The sequence below is a fragment of the Lacerta agilis genome, chromosome 3 (assembly GCF_009819535.1).
Source record: "Lacerta agilis isolate rLacAgi1 chromosome 3, rLacAgi1.pri, whole genome shotgun sequence".
Taxonomy (NCBI): domain Eukaryota; kingdom Metazoa; phylum Chordata; class Lepidosauria; order Squamata; family Lacertidae; genus Lacerta; species Lacerta agilis.
Genome location: NC_046314.1, coordinates 31,377,866 through 31,397,054, shown reverse-complemented (window position 1 = coordinate 31,397,054; position 19,189 = coordinate 31,377,866). Strand labels below are relative to the sequence as shown.

Here is a 19,189-nt window from a genome sequence, read left to right as displayed (position 1 = left end):
TGATAGCCTCAAAAAGAGAATATCTTAAATATTTTCTCCTGTTCTGTAATTCCGTTCCATTGCATTCCATCATCTTCCTCCTCTCTCTGTGGCTTTTGGCCTTGTCTGAGCAGGTGGCTTATTATGTGGCTTTGAAGTGTGTACATATGTCCATTTGTGATTTAGCAAGCATCCAGGCCTCTCTGTATCTTGCTATATTAAGACTGCAATCCTGTGCACCTGTATCTGGAGTAAGTCCCATGGAGCTCAGTGGTCCTTACTTCCTAGCAAAGAGGCATAGTATTCTGCTGAAGAATAATTAAAAGCAAGAATAAGAAAGCAAAAAAAAAATGAAGCAAATTCTGTTAAGACCCCATTTCTCTAGATAATGTTACCCTGATGATGCAGGTACAGGTTGAAATAAAATGCCCATCAGACAAGGTAGAAGATACAAACAGTGCTTTATTATTACTACTTTAAAATGAGAAATGCTGAGACTCATGTTTGAGCAGGAGTTCAGAGCCTCTCTTGTCAAGCAGTAATCCAGTGGCAGGATTTATATACATTTTACATCCTGCCTTTCTTCCATCATGGAACTCAAGGCCGATTCAATATGATTTCCAGGCAATCGTGATCCTGGAACGTAACATCACCACTGCAGGTGAATTAGCACATGCTTGAATGCTCTTCCAAAGGGTGGAAAAATCCTGCAGATCTAAAGTAGCATGCCTTGAAGAAGGCTATGCTAGAGCCCTTCTCCATGACATTATGCCGCAAATGACGTGATGGTGAAAGACCATTTCTTTAAACCAGGGGTGGTCAACCTTTCTTACCATCTTTCTTGATGGTAAAATTTCCTTACCGGCCACCAGTGCTCAATGGAAAGAGGATCCAGCTTGTGTTGTAGAACCCTCTACTGCCCATCTAGAATCCTGAAATGTCCACTAGTGGGCAGCAGGGACCAGGTTGACAACCCCTGCTTTAAACCTAGGTCTGCAGCAAATTCATATAAAGTATGAGGTGGTAGAACCTGATTTTTCAAGCAGATGTGGTGCTCATGGGAGGACAACTGAACTGGCAATGTGCTTTCTGTTTTTCTCCCAGTTGTCTCTCCTCATAGGTGTTTTTTATGGCTGTCTAGGAATGCTTCCCAATTACCCATGCTATTTGGGGGTGGGTGGGGGGGAGACTATTTTACCAAATATGATTGAGGGGAGGATAAATTTCCCAAGAGTTTTTATTGGGTGGAGGGGGGGAACTGTTCTGAGAAATTTCAGCTCACTTATTGTTGAATGAAACTATCTTCCTTTCATATTGGTGCATGAAGGAATCAGTGGGTTTAAAGAGGAGGACTGGATGAAGTACGGCCAAACCATTGCTTCTGCCAATTATTTTAAAATAATGCGAAACAACATTAAAACTGGACCCAGAATTCAAAAATGGTGAAATTAGGGAGACCAATTTGTCAAATGTCCTCCTGGGGAGGACTGAAAGAGCAGTGTTGCGAATAATGAGCACCAGTCTGAAATATATAGCACAATAGTAGTTTTGCTGGTCTAGACAGCCTGTCACACACAGTGAACTGGAAACCCCTCTTTCCCAAGTGTGTTGGGGGTTGGCTGTGGTTATTCATTGGAGATGGAAAGCCACTTTGCACATGGGTATTGCACTTTCTTGGTTGAAACCAAACCTTGCAGGAGCGACAGACATGGCTTTCTGCACAAATAGGTACCGGTATGCATGTAGTTCATTCTGGAAGCAAGCCACCTTGTTCAGGCAACAGGAATTGAGCCAAGTTCTCTGATGGCAAGGTAGAGGTAGGAGGACGTATTTGTAAGGAACCCTACAACAACAAAATGTTTACATTTATCAAATCAGCTTAGCTAGGTTGTGGTAAATTGCGCCATTCTAGAAGACTGCAGGGTATAAACTCTAGCTCAGAGATTCCATTTTTTAGCCAATATTTGAACATTTTTCAATAAGAATATTTAACTGGGCAAACAGCTATCATTATAATTGATATACCATTTGAAAATTTGAAGGTTAGCCAAATACATTTATCTCAATTGGGTGAGATTTGTGTCTCCAAGCATTTGAATCCCTTGAGGCAACATTTCCATGGAAAGTTAATTAAAGAGTGCTCACTAGAGGATTACCTGAGGGCATTGCAGCCTATTCACATTTACATACAAATCCGCCATAATACTGTAGGTATGTAAGACTTTCTAAAAACATTGAGTGGAAGCTCATGTTTTGCTGAGATAAAGCAGGCCTATTAGCAGCTAAGAGAGCTTTCATTTTCATAATTAATATTGATTCCAACATGTTATGAGTATCCTGTTCTAAGATTCCCTTACTAAAGGTGAAGCAGTGAATGCAACCAAAATAATAAGGGCAAATAGTTATTGCTTCCAAAGAAAGTCTCAGATTATGAGCCAGTAAATAATGGCAGTAGGGGAGATGCTCAGCCTTATATCTCTCTTGCAGCAGGAACAGAATCTTCCTGAATTATTATCATTATTTATTTATTAATTCATTCTTTAAAACTAGCATAAGATAGAATCTCAACATTCATCTTAGAAGCCACATTCTAATCACTGTAAAAATGCACATCAGAGTTCCTAAGCCAACCATTTTTGCTAATCATAAATCCAATCTTTCTTGAAGAACGGTTGCTCTTTGACTTTTGGAAGTGTCTTATGTGAAATGCATTTTTAACTGTGACAGTTCATACAAGATTTATTGAAGCTGTACTTTAAGATCCTATTCCCCCCCCCCCCCCGCTGCCGTCTGCTTACGAAACACAGTTTTTGTATACAAAACACATTCCCAATTTATTTCAACAGCACGGAACAGCTGATTGATTGTAATGTGTAAGGTGTAGCAATAGCTGAATCGGCAGTAAATAAAAACTCATAAAATAACCATGTATGGGGACCACCCTGAGATCTTTTGATGAAGTGCTATATATACACCACCACCACCACCATCATAATTGCCACCCCATCCTTTCATTCTGCAACAGCTATGTGTTACAGCTAAGCCAATGCTATTTTTCTAGAAAAAGAGGTGTTGGAACTCACCATGAGCACCTCCCTCGTTCTCTTAGAATGGCAATGGTGCCCACTTGAGAGGTGCCAGAATTGAGTTCCTGTGAGTTACCCCTGAAAAAATGCCCTGCAGCTAACCCATTTGAGGACTGCAAAAAAAGAACCTAAATCAGGCATGGCCAAACTTGGCCCTCCAGCTGTTTTGGGTCTACAAGTCCCATCATCCCTGACCACTGGTCCTGTTAGCTAGGGATGATGGGAGTTGTAGTCCCAAAACACTGTTGCATGCCCCTCCAATCGGTGCGAGATTCCAGGCACTTCCCCAAGGTTTGTGTTTACTTTTGGAAATGCGGCACAGCGGAAGTGGAAACTGTGGTGTCTTTAGGATATATGTGATATATATTGTATATTTGCACATATATACAACCTGAGCCTGTGATGGAGGGGTTCACAGCATCAGTGCCCCCAAAGGGTTTTGTTTCTCCCGTTGCCACAGCCTTGGATTCAAATAGAAATCAAACGTTTCACTCAAACACCACTCTAACTCTCCCTCCAACTTGCTGCCTTTACTTCTAGGTCACATCACAGCAAATAAACTCTACTCCAAACTCTGGGTTTGCCTATTGAGAGAGGAGGCCCCACACATTTACCAGATAACACTAAGCCCCTTAATCCCCCTGAATCACCAGATTCTAACACTTGCTGAATTAGAGGGATCTGACACACAGCTTAACACCCCAAACTTGTAATAATACTTTTTATACACAGGCCTACTCAGCACCAGTTTTTATTATACAGCTAGCCAAAGACCAATAGTCCTTTATAGACTGCAGGGGATGCCAATAAGGAATTGTATTTCTTTCCCCAACTCCATAGCCCTACTGCTGCCAAGTTTTTCTCCAAATTCACCCATACTAAATATGTTCTCCAGCCTCAGATGGGGAGGTAAGGAATCCCTCCAGCAACCTTCATCATACCAGTGGGTATTAGCATCTTTCTTCCTTGTGGTTTTGGAATTAAGTGGAGGCATCAGAGACAGGTTGCCCCATTCTAGCTACCCTCAATCTGGGATCAGAATGAAAGTATGGGGTTTGCAGGAGTGTTTGGTTCCCCCCCCCTCCAAAGGCGGCTTTCCCTCCCTAACCAACAATGTGATGCTGGAGTTAATGTACAGAGGTGGAGACAGCCATTGCTGGCAGTACAAGATCAGGCTGCCCTGAAGCTAAAGGCTAAAATATAATGTAGTATATGCTAGGAGAAATACGCCTGGCTGATAATGAGTTCATCTTATGTGCTTTCAGGCTAGGAACCTGAGATCTCAAAAATGTGCTTTACTTTATTTTCAGACTAATGAATGCTAATCATAGAGAACAGTGCCTTGTTTCCCAACTCCCAAGGAAACCTGGCTTTCTTGGACGCATGAACAAGAAACCTACGAAATTATAGGATATAAATTAAAATTTATAAACAGGAAAGCTTTGCTTATGCTGATTTCATTTGATAATTGCTGAGATGTACTACACTTGTACAAAACATGAATTAGTTGAGAATGTTAGCCGCTTTGAGACTCCTTCGGGTAGTAAAAAGCGGGATATCAAATCCAAACTCTTCTTCTTCTTCTTCTTGTCTTCTGATGCCACCTTAAAGCAGTCATAGAAAACCATCTGTGCTGGCTCAAGATGCTTGAAATGCAATTCACTTATCAAAGCTCTTGTCTAAGAAATTAGACAAGAATATTATTTTAATAAATATAAGTAATAGATAGCTGCATATATTCAGCTGGATTTAAAGTGGCATGCATGAACAGTTGCCTCCATATTCTGGAAATGCTCAGATTCCAGCAGTGAATTCTGGAGGAGAACTCGTTTGTTACTAGAACCCATAGTGCAGGCATAGGCAAACTCGGCCCTCCAGATGCTTTGAGACTACAACTCCCATCATCCTTAGCTAACAGGAACAGTGGTCAGGGATGATGGGAACTATAGTCTCAAAACATCTGGAGGGCCGAGTTTGTCTATCCCTGCCATAGTGGTTTGTTTGTTTTTGAAGAGGCAAGTCTTAAAATGGTTGATTAGCTGAGAGTCAGAATGACATGAGAAATTATTCTTACATTGAAATCCCATCCACACTGTGTGGATAGCTGAGAGTGGGGTTTGGATGGTGTGCAATCTCCTCTCCACCAACCTCCATTAGCAGAAGGGAGCACCACAGGTTGGTGGTCTGTCTTGTGATGCAAGTCCCAGCTCCACCCAAGCAGTTCTCCTACTGGCAGCAGAAAAGGCCTCTCAACTTTACATTTGTTGCAGTTTACCTGAATGGTCCAGGGGCAGTGCAGTGGCAAGGTCAGAGGTGCACAGATCTGTGTGTTCCCACTGATGTGTCCATGCAGCCCTGACCTCAACACTGCCCTGCCCTGGCCATGTCCAGGTAAGCTGCAGTGATGCCAGTGTTGGGAGATTCATGTTGCCCATGACACTTGGCCTGCTGGTTTCCTGCTTTCCTGCAGATGTGATACCAGAGGGTTTTTTCCTCCCTCTAAAATTATCATTGGCCATGTTGACACATCTGTTCTGGCATGATGTTACTGATCTTTCCAAAGCATGAAGGATGCTTTGTTAGGAAAATGTGGTTATGATGTTACTGCTGCAGCACAAGGAAATGGACTGAGTGAGCTTTGTTTCTCCTCTGTCTCTTATCATTTGGGGATCTAACCTGCCTGTTCCCAATGACAGCACATACATACATTTTGACAAGAAGAGAGCTAAAGCCGCTGCAAGTCAAAACAAAAATTCCTGCTGGTTCATTCCAAGAATCACAATGTTTTAAATGTGGGAGGTGTATCATTAAAATGTTTAGTTCTAGTTAACTGTGATCAAAGAACTGGTTGCATAGGCATTTTTACAGCAAGCTGTAATTCCTTCTGCACATTCACAGTCAAATCTTCAAAACCACTGCCATTCAGGGTTACTTTTATCGGGGGGGTGTGTGTGAAAATGAACAATGCATTCTACTGTATGTTGCCTTTTTCCTTCACTGATTTTTCCTTTCAGGTTTTCCTCCTTAAATTTTGAGTTAGCTGTTGCTTGTCTAGATTATTTTTTTTTAAGGACCAACATAACAAACTTATATTTTCTTGTGTTTGAAGCTTTCCTGTGCCAATAACTTTACTTGCTGTCAATCTATTGCAGTCTGCCTGAATATTATGACTATGGTCATGGAACAAGTGAAGATGCTTATGACAGCTACGGTAAGGCCTGTTCTATTTTTGGTAAAAGTGTGAAGTCAGAAAACCAATCACTCAGTGACAACCTAAAATTACTTGTACATTCTCCCTCTCCTGCTTTTATAGAGGCCAGACTAAGCTGATTTATGTCATTCTGAGGTAAAATGTGACTTGTGGGACTGAAGCCAGGAAACTGAACAGATTCGTTTTCATCAGAATTTCAAAGACAATTCATCACACTTGTAGATCAGTTTTTAAAAAGCAGTGGTGAAAATGCTGATTAGGGCCCAAATCTATTTCATGGTGATGGTCGTCTGTCTTACTGATGTCACCTTGTTTTATGTATCTGCTGTCTCAATTACAGGAAAACAACAAGAAGCATGCAATGCATCAAATGCTTTGTTCTTGTTGGAGAGCAAGTATATGGTACTTTAATTAAAACGCATTAAAAAAAAAAAAGTATTGCATGTATAGCTTCCGGTAGGTCAAATCTTGCCTAAAGTTCATGACAAACCTGTCAGTCCCTAACCAGCAACTGATTGCGTACAAAAGGTTGCCAACTGATGGGCAAGGGGTAGGCAGACCACCAGGGGCAGGGTCTTGTTGTTTTGGGAAAAGTTACCACAAAAGCAAGGCCACTTCCCCTCCATAAAGAGCATATGAGAAATAGAAAACAGATGTTCTCTACATAGTTTACCTTTTCCTTCAGTGTGCAGGTTGTGGCTGGCATTCAGCCACATAACAGAAATGTACACGCACACATTACCAGTATATACTTACGCCCACAGATATGAAGAGAAACTGGAAGTGCTGTAGCTTTACTAACACTACACAAGCCACCTCATCCTGGAATTGATTATATACTATAGGACATATGACCCAGTTGAGATGAAGCTCTTTCAGTTGATTGCAATAGAATGAATTTCTGAATGCGCTTGACTGAAATCAACACTCAGCCTGTCATCCTATGCCTACTTTCATGTGAATAAGCCCCACTGAACTCACTGGAGCTTACTTCTGAGTTGACTTGTATCGGATTGCATTGTTAATAGTGCTTAATTTTGAATGTGCTATGGCCATCTGGTGTTATGGATAATCTAAGCAACATACAGTGGAACCTCGGGTTACAGATGCTTCAGGCTACAGATGCTTCAGGTTACATATTCCGCTAACCCAGAAATAATGCTTCAGGTTAAGAACTTTGCTTCAGGATAAGAACAGAAATCGTGCTCTGGCGGCGCAGTGGCAGTGGGAGGCCCCATTAGCTAAAGTGGTGCTTCAGGTTAAGAACAGTTTCAGGTTAAGAACAGACCTCCGGAACGAATTAAGTACGTGACCAGAGGTACCACTGTATATCTACTAGGAATAGTCCCTTTACACAGGCAGAATTCTGACCTCAGAACCTGACCTGCCACCTCTGTTCTTCCCAGAACATCTAAACCTTCTGTTTTGATTTTAGAGAACTCTTAACCATTTTTTTAAAAAAAGTTAATTTGTCCTTGAAAGTTTTCTAAAATCACCAGAAGGTATGTTTGGTTTCATTCTGTTGAAGCAAACAAAATGCGAAAGAATAACCCATCTACCCAGCAAGAATAACTAGAAAATGCAAAAAAAGAAGTAAAAGGAAGAATAGAAGTTTATGCAAGTTGACAGTTTCAAAAATAATTGTATTTGTTCAGCTGTTGAGAATATATTAGTGCATGGCAAAGTTTCAGTTCCTTCATGCTTGGTTTAAAATAATGATTTCCTAATAGGACAATGTCAAACAATGATGCTAGCAAATAGAAAATGGCATTCTTTCCACAGTTAGTGTTCACTAAGTGTGTAAGGATACGGGGCCAGAAAGATTGGGCTATATAACTTGAGCGGATGAGCTGTGTAGCATGCCAGCCTCAGCTTCCCATCCTACCTGGTTTTGCCTTGCTTTTCTTTTCCTGGGCTTTTGCTCTCTCCCTCTCTCTCTCCGTTGAGATGCTCACCCGCATCCATGGCCTCATCTGCCCCAGCTCCTCCTCCTCTTCATTTCATTCATGTTCATCTTTGGGCCAACCCTGTAGCCATGTTAGAAAGATGCACACCAGGTAGGTGAGTACTTGCAAACTGAGTAGGGTTTGATTTTTTTGTTTGCCCCACATCTTGGCATCTTTTAATGTTTCCCCAAACATTGTACTATAACTCCATTGCACTTATCCAGACAGCAGATGTGCTAGTTATATGTCCATACACATCCCTTACCCTTTGCCTATGAAACATAGTAGCCTTCACTCCTTTTCTTCAGGCACCAAAGGTTAGTGTGTACAGTGGTACCTCTGGTTACGTACTTAATTCGTTCCAGAGGTCCATTCTTAACCTGAAACTGTTCTTAACCTGAAGCACCACTTTAGCTAATGGGACCTCCTGCTGCTGCCGCTGCGCCGCCAGAGCCCGATTTCTGTTCTTATTCTGAAGCAAAGTTCTTAACCTGAAGCATTATTTCTGGATCAGCGGAGTGTGTAACCTGAAGTGTATGTAACTTGAAGCGTATGTAACCCGAGGTACCACTGTAGTGTGTTGGCTCTTAGTAAGCATACAAAGGAGATGAGGTTGTGAGTGAAGACTTTTGATGTTGTGAAGTTGCTGACAGCAAGGCAAGGCAATGGTATTTTCACATGCTTGTTCTCAAGCAAAAGGGACTTCATAGAGATCTTTCCCAAGTCAACAATTGTAGTCAACAATTTTCCCAAGTCAACAATTTTCCCAGCACATCCAGTCTCAAAGCTTTCAGGTGGTGCATCTCTCACCCATGTCAGCAAAGCATTTCAGAAGAAGGCAGAGACAGAATGACAGATGTGTAGTGCATTGTTGTATAAGTGATAGGATCCAATTGGTGCCTTTCTACTCACAGTGGGGTTTTGATCCAGATGAGGCATCCATTAACTGAAGAGGACAGGAGCCAATTCCTTCCTCATCCACCCCGCAGCCCATGGTTCCCTGAGAGAATCTTTTCCCGGGACCCTCTAGAACAGGATGAAAGGTGGTGTAGGTAGCTGCAGGAAAGGATGTGGATTTTCCAAAACCACTCCTCCCCTTTCATGACCAGCCACCTCCCTGGGATCAAAAGTCCTTCCATGAGTGGCATAAATACCCATGAGAATTATTCGGTTTTCTGTGAAATATATTGTCAGTGTTAAAACTACCACATTTGTATGAATGTACTTTTTTGCTGTATTTGCTATTACCACTGACTGCAGTCAAAACAGAATATTAAACTCATATAAATTCCACTGGATATTAAGTGAATTGATTTCAGGAAGGCTCATGCATCGTTACTTGAATTCCTCACAACACTTTGCAAGTAAGTCCCACTGAGATTTACTTTGGAGTAAACATTATTTGAATGGCAGTGCATGAGTGTGATTCTAATCAAATCCCAATGAAACCAATAGGATTTACTTTGGAGAATTTGTGCTTAGGATTGCGCAGACCTAGAAGTAGATATATTAACTTTTAAAATTTCATGTCCCTAATTTCAGTATTATTTGCAAAGAACTTGAGAAACTCAAAAATGCTTACTTGTGTTTTGTTTCATTCCAATTTGCACCAAAAATATGTAAAGATTTTTAAAAGGGTGATTATCCTGCGCTGCCCCTCAGTAGTATGCAATATATAATTACAGAAACTATTGGCCTACTTTTTCTGCTTATGGCTGATCAATCTGGTCATTCATTCACCTGCACCATCATTGCTATTTACATATACCAAATTCTTCAAAGCTGACTAGTCCTTTTAGTTATCCATGCATTCCTTAGATAAATGTTGCTGGTTATATTGGGGCGGGCAGTATTAATGAATTTTTTTTAATGAAAATAAAATAGGCTTCCTAACCATGCACTGTTAGATTTTTTTAAAGGATATATTATTTTACCAAATTCTACAGGGATTATATGCCAAGAATGCTGCTGCTGATAAATAATAATAATAATTACTATTATTTTATTATTTATACCCTGCCCCATTTGGCTGGGTTTCCCCAGACACTCTGGGTGGCTTACAGTGCATATAAAAACATAGTAAAACATCAAACATTAAAAACTTACCAATACAGGGCTGCCTTCAGATATCTTCTAAAAGTTGTGTACTGTAGTTCTTTTTCTCCTTGACATCTGATGGGAGGGCGTTCCACAGGGAGGGCATCACTGCTGAGAAGGCCCTCTGCCTGGTTGCCTGTAACTTCACTTCTTGTAGTGAGGGAACCTCCAGAAAACCCTCTGAGGAAGACCTCGGTGTTCGGGATGAACAATGGGGGTGGAGACGCTACTTCGAGTATACTGGGCTGAGGCTGTTAAGGTCTTTAAAGGTCAACACCAAGACTTTTAAGTTGTGCCCGGAAATGTACTATTCCTGAACCTTGCTTGTAACTACTGCCTTTAAAAGTGCAATGAGTAAATGAATGCAGTTCTTAGTGATATAGCTAAAGTTTTCGTTTGATCTTGGGTTTTACATAACACCCCATGGAAAACTTGTCCTTTTTCTCACTCTTGCCCTCTCTCTCATCCTTTCTTCCATTTCTCTTAGTCTTCTTAAGAAATGAACCCTCTCTTTTAGTGTTTGAGTTTGTAGCCTCCCTAAAGGCCAATTAAAACTACCGGTACCTTTCTCCAAAGATATAACCAAAGTACGGTGTGTTAAATCCTTCAGCATCTTCTCTTTGACACATGGTTGCTGTGGGGGAAGGTGAATAATTTCTACAGAGAACTACCTGCTTCTGTACTCTATTTATTGCCCATAAGATAAGGACCTATGATTGTCTGAGGTTAATCAAAATTTTGAAGAATTCAGGACTGTGTTTATTGGCATTTTGTAATTCTAGTCTTAGAAAGAACACCTATAACTACTCGTATGACATTTTATGAACTATCAGGTTTTAATTTTAAAAGTGTAACTTGGTGGGTGATCAAACATGTTTTTGATGTTGATCAGCCGTCTACCTAATATACACACGACTTTGCATTTTCCCCTCAAGCTCCTCTACCTTTTGGGATAGTAACTATGGAATGTTAGTGTTGCACAGTGGAAGGCTTAACATTTAAGGCGCAATGCTTCTCTTGGCTGTTTTCCTAGTTTGTGTTCTAGTCTGAAATGAACAGCAATCACTTAATCAAATTAGTTCTGCACAAAAAAGCGGGCATATTTGGGGGAGAGGCTGTGGCTCATCCACTTAGCTCACGGTTTAAGGGGGATTGGTCCTGTTGGGTATCACAACCTTTTGAATGAATGAACCTTTTGAATGAAGACTTCTGAACACATGTTTGTCCCACAGTCAGAATATGTGATAGCGATTCACTATGTGATGAAAGAAAGGTAATGTTAATTCATAAAAAGGGGGGTTATTATTATTTTTGCAATAAATAAAAGCAGAAAGGATTTTTTTAAGAGTTCAGTCTGACCCACTGAAGTGAGTCTTACCATTTCCTTGAGTTAAGAACTGCCACCAAGTGTAAGTAAGTCGATGCAGTTTTTCCTTAAGATAGTCATAGTGCAATCCTATACATGTGTATTCATATGTAAGCCATGGTGAGTTCAATGGGACTTCCGCCCAGGTAAGTGTATACTGGAGTGAAGCCTCAATCAAGTGTCTAGATAGCACACGTTCATATCAATGCAAGTAAGTGGGAGATCCTCTTGGAAACAGGAACGTAAAATTAACATACACACACACACACACACACACACACACACACAAACAGGGTGGGATTCCTAATGAGCCCTGTCAGTGGAACCCGTCCACAGGGACTTCTCCTTGTGCAACGGGGCTCTTCACCTCTCTGCTCCCCTGCACCCTCCAAAATTGGGCCTAGGGGGGTCAGGAGAACCCCCAAGACCAGCTTGCAGGAGAGGGAGGAGGAGGATCATATTGTCTGGCAAGCTGAAATGCTTGTGCAGACAGAACATTTGTCATAGGAGATATATATTAGTGCATGGTCACAGCATCCTTTTTAAACGTGTGCAGATAATGCATCAATAAAGCAATGCTCCCAGCACATACAGGAAGTTTACTCAAAGCCCAGTGAAAGTAATGGCAAAGAGCCAATGTGAATTTTAAGTAAGACTGCTGAAATAATAATAAGTAACTGTCAATTGATCACAAACCAAGGAGGCTGGCAGCTAGTGATAATAGCAATTAACTTCCTATTCCCCATTTAATGGTGGGTTGCTGTATTGATTCAGTGAAAACACAGCAAATTGGAAGTATCCACATTAATAAAAGGTTTCTGCTCATGCATTTAATACTTGTGGCTTTAAAACAAAATCCCATAACTCTTGATTAACTTGTAGCCATGATTACTCATGTCCTTAGACCTTTCTTTCCAGTTCCCGCAGCTCTCCTGAAATGATTTCATTCGTAAGCAGTTCTCTTTCCAGCCACTTTTAACTTTCTTCTGCCTTCTTTTTCCAATTCAAAATTCAAATCGATAAATACAAGATTATTTTTTTAAGGGGGGGAGCCTATGGCAATCTGATACCCAGTTTTCTGAACACAATGGGATTTCCTTTTGAGTAGACATGCATAGGATAGCACAGTAATCATAATAAGTAGAAGCAAAGTGCTCTAGTTAATCAGGAAAGCAAACAGCCTCTATTAGGTGATTGGGCAAAGATGAATCTGCAATAAAAGTGCCCTGCAGGAGAAAAGGAAGCAGATATTTGAAACACTCGAGGCAAGAAGTATTTTTGAAAAAGTTCATTCACAGCGATGAAGGAAAGGTCTAGATTCATAGTCACGGGTTCATAAGGCCTCTGGCAAGAACAGTCAATCAACGGCTTGATGAAAAACAGTAAGAGCAGAGGCGGTTTTAGGGTGGCACTGGGTGCTGTGCTGCAGGGGGGTTGCAAAACAATGCTGTAGAACAGAGCGTGATAGGTGGGGGGATGTCAAGTTTTAGCATCGCACATGGTACTGCTGGTGACATACATACCTAACATTAAGCCAAATATCTAGATGTGTGAGCATAGGCAGCCTTTTTCCTGCTTTTTTGCTTTTACCATTGTGCAAGCAGCAAAACACACCAGGATTCAGCCTTTAGCCATTGCTTCCCATTACACATGAAACCAGGAACTGCTACATTTAATAGCTTTTCAAAGCAAGCCAGGAGCTTGCTGTGTCTGAATGTTCCCCTCATTCAGAGGACCTCACACACTGATTTTGTTCTACATTGTGTCTGTTTTTTTCAACCTATCCACTCCCCAAATACCTGATCCAAGTAGTGCAGGAGTTAGTGTAGTTTGGAGGAGGAGGAGGATAATGAAAGTGATTCGTTGAATATGCCATGGTGACAAAGTATGAGTTTAATCTGCTTGAAATGCTGACAAAACTTTGCCATGCTAGAGAATAACTAATCTGTCTTGTGTGCCCTTACATTTCTACACGACCTATGCAATCTGCTGCATTTCTCAAGCAGAACCCTAGCAGGTCTGTTATTTGCCACTGACCCATGTGAACAGACATCACGCACGCTCTTGTTGTCTAATTGGTGTCTTGACCGTAGGCTGCTTGCTAGTTTGTTCGTGCAGGTGCACAACTTAGATCATTGATTTGATTCATTTGGGAATGAGTTTGCAGACATAATTGTGCATATTTTACTTCCAGAGCTTACTAATCACAAGCTGTCTAACTCTCACCAGGATGTTGTGACCAACAGAGATTTCCCTAGAAAAATGCTGAAGGGCTAGTCATTGATGTAAATGGTCACAGTGGCCCAAATCAAACAACAACCCGCCCACCCTGCTTCATTAACTGCTAGACTTATGCTTGCTCTTTGTATATAATGCACTGTAGTAATATCTCAGGAAAATGTTTAAAGAGACGTAGTTTAAAGCACAGAGCTTAGGACTGAAACGACCCAGGCAGGAACTCATTTAATACCTGAAAGTTGGCTCCGGGGAAAATAAATAAATAATAATACTCCCAAGTTATATCATAGCCTAGAGATCTCCTAATTTATTTGGCCTACAGCCCCTTTTGCAGAAAAAAAAATAATTACCTGGAAATCTACCTTCTTAAACAGAAAGATGTAGTGACAAATTTGGACAATAAAGTAATCACTATGATTATAACTCTGTTACATAGGTAAGCATAATTACACAACAGATGAAATATGTACAAAACTGGACGAGGAGGTGGACTTGACCCCGGGATTAAAAACCCATGGGGCGGACCCAAGTGAAGCCTGCCGGCTAAATCCAATCTACCCCAGGGCCGGGACTAGCACCACAGCCTGCCTTCCATTGGCCAAATAAGCTAGGCAAGCTGTGATCCACTTCCTGGGCCTGGGTGAAGCTGAAAAGGGTTCACCCAAGCCCGGGGAAACCCCTTACCTCCAGCACAAATACCAGATTATTGCACAACATATGAAACAGGTATGAATGGTTTTTCCAAGAAAAAAAAAACTTTCTTTATGCTTCCATCACCCCAAAGCTACTACCACCCCCATGGATTGTTCCACACACATACCCCTGGGGGCAGTATCAGCCACTTTGGGAAACTCTGTCCTAGCCCTTTTAATGTAAGAATTTATTCGCATGATTTAGAATGTCATACAGACAGTCTTGAAGGATGCTGATTATTTGGGTCCCATCCAGGCTAGCTGTCAATCTGGTTCCAGGACAGAAACTGCCTGGTTGATGTGGGGCATGGCCAGGGTTTGTGGGGTGATGGGAATCAGCAGAGGTGTTTGCACTTCAGGGCTTGAACATCGAATACTGCTTCAGTAAGCCAATGAAGTGATGAAAATTACTCATCCACCACTACACAGAGCTAAATTGAGAATATCACATCCTGGTGTAATTCAGAAAAGTGACCATAAATTCACTTAAGACTCCAACTAATACAGTGTATCAATACATTATTGTTACTGGGTGATTAATGTGTGTGTAAACTAATATAATTTTATGTACTTTCAGAATTATCTGCACACTGGAAAATTCTGTCCTAACACTACCTTAGTTCCAAGTAGTTTCCATTCTACTGTTTTCTTTTTTAGTTGAATATGGAAGCAGAAAACACATTTCAGTTACCCACTTTTGATTCAACTCCTGATCCAGTTAATGTACCAGCTGCAGAAAACGATATCCACCTCCATGCTTTAGCATAGCATGTTAGAAAATCAGTTATGGCATGGGGTTTGGAGAGCAGGTGAACTTAAAGCAACGGTTTTCCTATGACTGATTATGTTACCAGTAAATTGGATATTCATATCTTGCATCAAATAAGGGAAAGAGGTTTGTTGCTCTTTACTGAAAGCTGCCTTGGCTGGCAGCAAAATCTTATAAGTGTGATTTTAGAGAGGACTTAGAAATGGATCCTAAACTGTCCTTATATTTTGTTTGCTAAATGCACAACGGGGGACAGCTCAATCTTTTACACACATACGTGCCTACTAAAATAAAGTAAATTCTTTCTTCTTATTTTGTCTGTTTTAGCACAAGAAGAGTGGGCCATAAGCCGTCCCAGCCTAAAGGCACCACCTTCCAGGTCAACCAGAGGGGGTTACAGGGAACACCCCTATGGTAGATATTGAAGGTCCTCCTCATCTGTGACCTCAACCTTAAAGACAATTAATAACCCGTGATCTCCACATAAACGGCAACAAGACAAGTAATAGCCCATTTCTTTTCTATCCTAGGAATTACTGCTTATGATTACTCTATATACTTCTTGTGTTTACACAATGGAGTGACACTGGCATTAGTACTATTTTATAACATGGACTATAAAAGACCGTTGGCAAGCATTGGCTAAACCATTCAGCAAGATGATGTTTTCTTGGTTGTTCCTCACTGTTGTGTGTAATTTTAAAGCAAAACAGGAAAAATAAGCATGAAGCTGCATCTATTTCCCTCCACATCCCTCTCCCCTGCCCGGTACTACTAAGGTCAATTTTTTTATTTAGGGTTGCTAAAAATGTAATATGACTTTTTTGAACCAGATGATAATCAAGATGTAGATAAGATGTTTTAACCTGTCTTTTTAATATATGTCAGTTAGATTTAAGATGTTCAATATTAAGTTTGTAAATTTCATTTTAAATGCTGTTTTAATGGGGTTGACAACAAGCAGCTACTGTATGTATGTAGCTAACTGAATTTGTCCAGTGTTTTAACCTGTATTTGTTTTGCTTTTTTATTTTAAAAAAAATCACATAAAGTTCCATGTGTAAAGCTTCTCTAAATAGGAAACCATAATTTTGTCAAATATGTTTGCCATAATTTGTCAATAAAGCTGAAACCTTTTGTAAGAAACTAAATTTGGAATTACGTGTGTTTAGCTTTAAATGCCTGCTTGATTTCTTCTTCAAGAGATGCCTAAAATGTTTTCGATATAAAAACTTTTTTTCAAAAACAAAATACATAAATGAACCCAAGTTTGTTTTAAGAATATGTGCAACACTTTAAAAGTTGTATTAATAGCTTATGGTTGTTAAATAATTTAAAAGCTAGCAAACTAAACTGTGACGTGAATCATGGATAGCAGAGACTAATGTATAACATGTTAATGAGAGAGGAAAAAGACGTGGCTTTAGAACAATAAATGGATTTTTAAACAATCCTCTAAGCTTGATCTTGCTAAACACACACTCTGATTGACTTGTTTGTATTAGCATGTCTCTCGTGAGAATGTAATGGAGTTTAAAGAGGTAAGATTACTGCTTACCAGTGTTAGACTGTCTAAATGCTAGTTCTTCAACCTTTGAGTTTCCCCGCACATTAAATATCCCATTCAACATGTAAGCATTGCATAGACTCACCTTATTGTTTTCACTCTGAGGAGTGTGTTGACTGCATTTGCGTAGCTATCTAATAATTTGTCTTGACAAACCAATCATCAGTGTCACTGCCCAGTTGTTGCTCTTCAACTTCAAAAACTTTATTTGTAATTTTCAGTGCTAATTATCACCTCCCTTGAAGGCAGTTTAAAGGGCTGTTATTTCTTTTGAGAATATCAGACTTGATGGCTGATGATTATTAAGGAAATATGTCGCAGGACTCAAAGGATGACTAAACGTTAAACAGGTAACATTAATAGTAACTCTGTAATTTTGAGTATGCAACAGCAATGTTAAATATTCCAAGTGATTAAGTTACTGATAGTTAAAAAAGTAAACCTGCCAAAACATAACAAATAGGTATTATAGGCTATTAAAACAACTAATTAACATTAACTAGCGGCAACAAAATTATTTTACAATATATAACCCTCGAGGCAATAAACAGAACTAAAATTAACAATAATAGTAATGCAACTCTTGCTAACGGTGAATATATAACCTAAATTTTTATGACAAAAAGGAAGACTTTATAGTAGGGATACCAAAACTGTGAAATCTTTTAACTACAATTTTTTGTTTCTGGTGGCTTTTTGTCAATGTGATTGGTTTACTTTTTTGATGAGAACAGAACATAGGCCGGTTGCTGTTCATTTTGTTAAAAAAAAAAAATCTCTTGCAGCTGGAGTTGCATGCTAACTTTCTTGAGTAGTCTTTGAAACATATGTCTTGTCAGTTGATACTTTTGTGTTTATTGAAGTTGACTTAGCTAGCTGTACAGCTGTCACACTGAATGTTCTGTCTCACTGTTTCAGGGATCCAAACACAGTGGACAGCAAACCAGCACAGTTACCTAGTGCTCAGGTAAGCAATAAATACAGTTCTTCATCTGCACATGCACACCACACCTCAGGGTAATTGGTTTTTCTTCTTTTCAATCCCTGGAACTGTTGCCCGTAAATAACCATTTGTTTTCGGTTTATTCAGTTCCCCAACACCACAGTCCTGTGCACACTTAACTGGAAATAACTCCCATTGGACACAGTGGGATTTACTTCCGAGTAAAGATGGTCACGATCATGCTGCAAATGTGTGCTCATGTATAAAATACTGATAGCCTCTAATATGTACCACAGTACACTTCTGCATGACAAGATAAAGCTGTGTTAAGGGGGGGGGGAGCAGAAGCAAGTGTTGAGTTGTGTGTCGAACTGCCCAGCAAACAATTTCTAACAATGTTTACAGTAGTTGTGAACATGATGCATTGAGTTGTTTTTCTTTTAAAAGCAGGAGCCCTTTAAAAAAAAACCCATCATATAATTTTTGTAAATAAACTATCCATTGTGAGCAGAAATGCATTAAATATACTTTTTTTCCAGAACACAGACAGGTTTGTGGGTTTTATTATTGGTTATATTTGTTCATTTTTGTGCTAGATTTATGTGTGGTAGAATCATCACAATAGCTCTCTTTCATCTTGTTGATTCCTCTTTATTCCACTTTGCAGGTGAATTCATCTCAAATTGGCATGCTACCAGTTCATGCCAGGAGAACTGATTAGTCCCCCATATCTACTGACAGATTTTGTATTCCTGGCATGACGTTTTGTACATGTGTTCCTCCACAGGTATTCCTCCAGTGAGGAAAAATTACACTGGAATTTGCCTAGGAAAGGTGTCGGACTTAGAGTCTTTCTTCCTCTTCCTTCTAATATACCTGAGGGCAAAGTTTGGATTACTAGAACCTTGTAGAACTGAAACTTTGCTGTACTGCAGTAAATTAGGAAGATTATTACTTCAACACGAAGGTTTGTGCATAAAGATTTCTAAATTACACATGGCCTTGCAATAACAATAGAAGTCAACTTTACAGAATATCTCTCAAGAAAGTGGGACTATTGTTGTTTTTCCATTTCATGGCTTAGTCGTAAAGAGTCTCCTCCAAGCTCACATCATGGGCACTGAATTAATAAATGGTGATTTTGAGATTGATATGACCATTATAGGACGTTAACTTCAGAAACAGTGGCCCAGGTCCTAGTTTTACAGCAAGGATGGGGAACTTGTGGCCTGCAGATACTGTTGGACCACAACTCCCATCACCCCTGACTATTGGCCATGCAAGCTGTGGCTAAG

General features: G+C 40.1%; 1 protein-coding gene across 4 annotated transcripts in view; it reads left to right on the top strand.

The window, feature by feature from the left end:
- The window catches only part of KHDRBS2 (KH RNA binding domain containing, signal transduction associated 2), a 317,562-nt gene extending 298,615 nt beyond the window's left edge, over nucleotides 1–18,947 (top strand). Inside the window, exons 8-12 of one of the 4 annotated variants that reach the window (XR_004426194.1) lie at nucleotides 6,218–6,276; nucleotides 15,712–15,886; nucleotides 17,173–17,301; nucleotides 17,870–17,918; nucleotides 18,682–18,947. Coding sequence is in view for 2 of the 4 variants with exons in the window: in XM_033143192.1 (XP_032999083.1) it covers nucleotides 6,218–6,276; nucleotides 17,870–17,911 (101 nt within the window). In the remaining 2 variants the exon portion in view is untranslated. Of the gene's footprint in view, nucleotides 1–6,217; nucleotides 6,277–15,711; nucleotides 16,536–17,172; nucleotides 17,302–17,869; nucleotides 17,919–18,681 lie in introns of those variants that run through there. The other 3 variants (XR_004426193.1, XM_033143192.1, XM_033143193.1) reach the window with 3 other exon arrangements.
- Nucleotides 18,948–19,189: the final 242 nt, after the last annotated feature.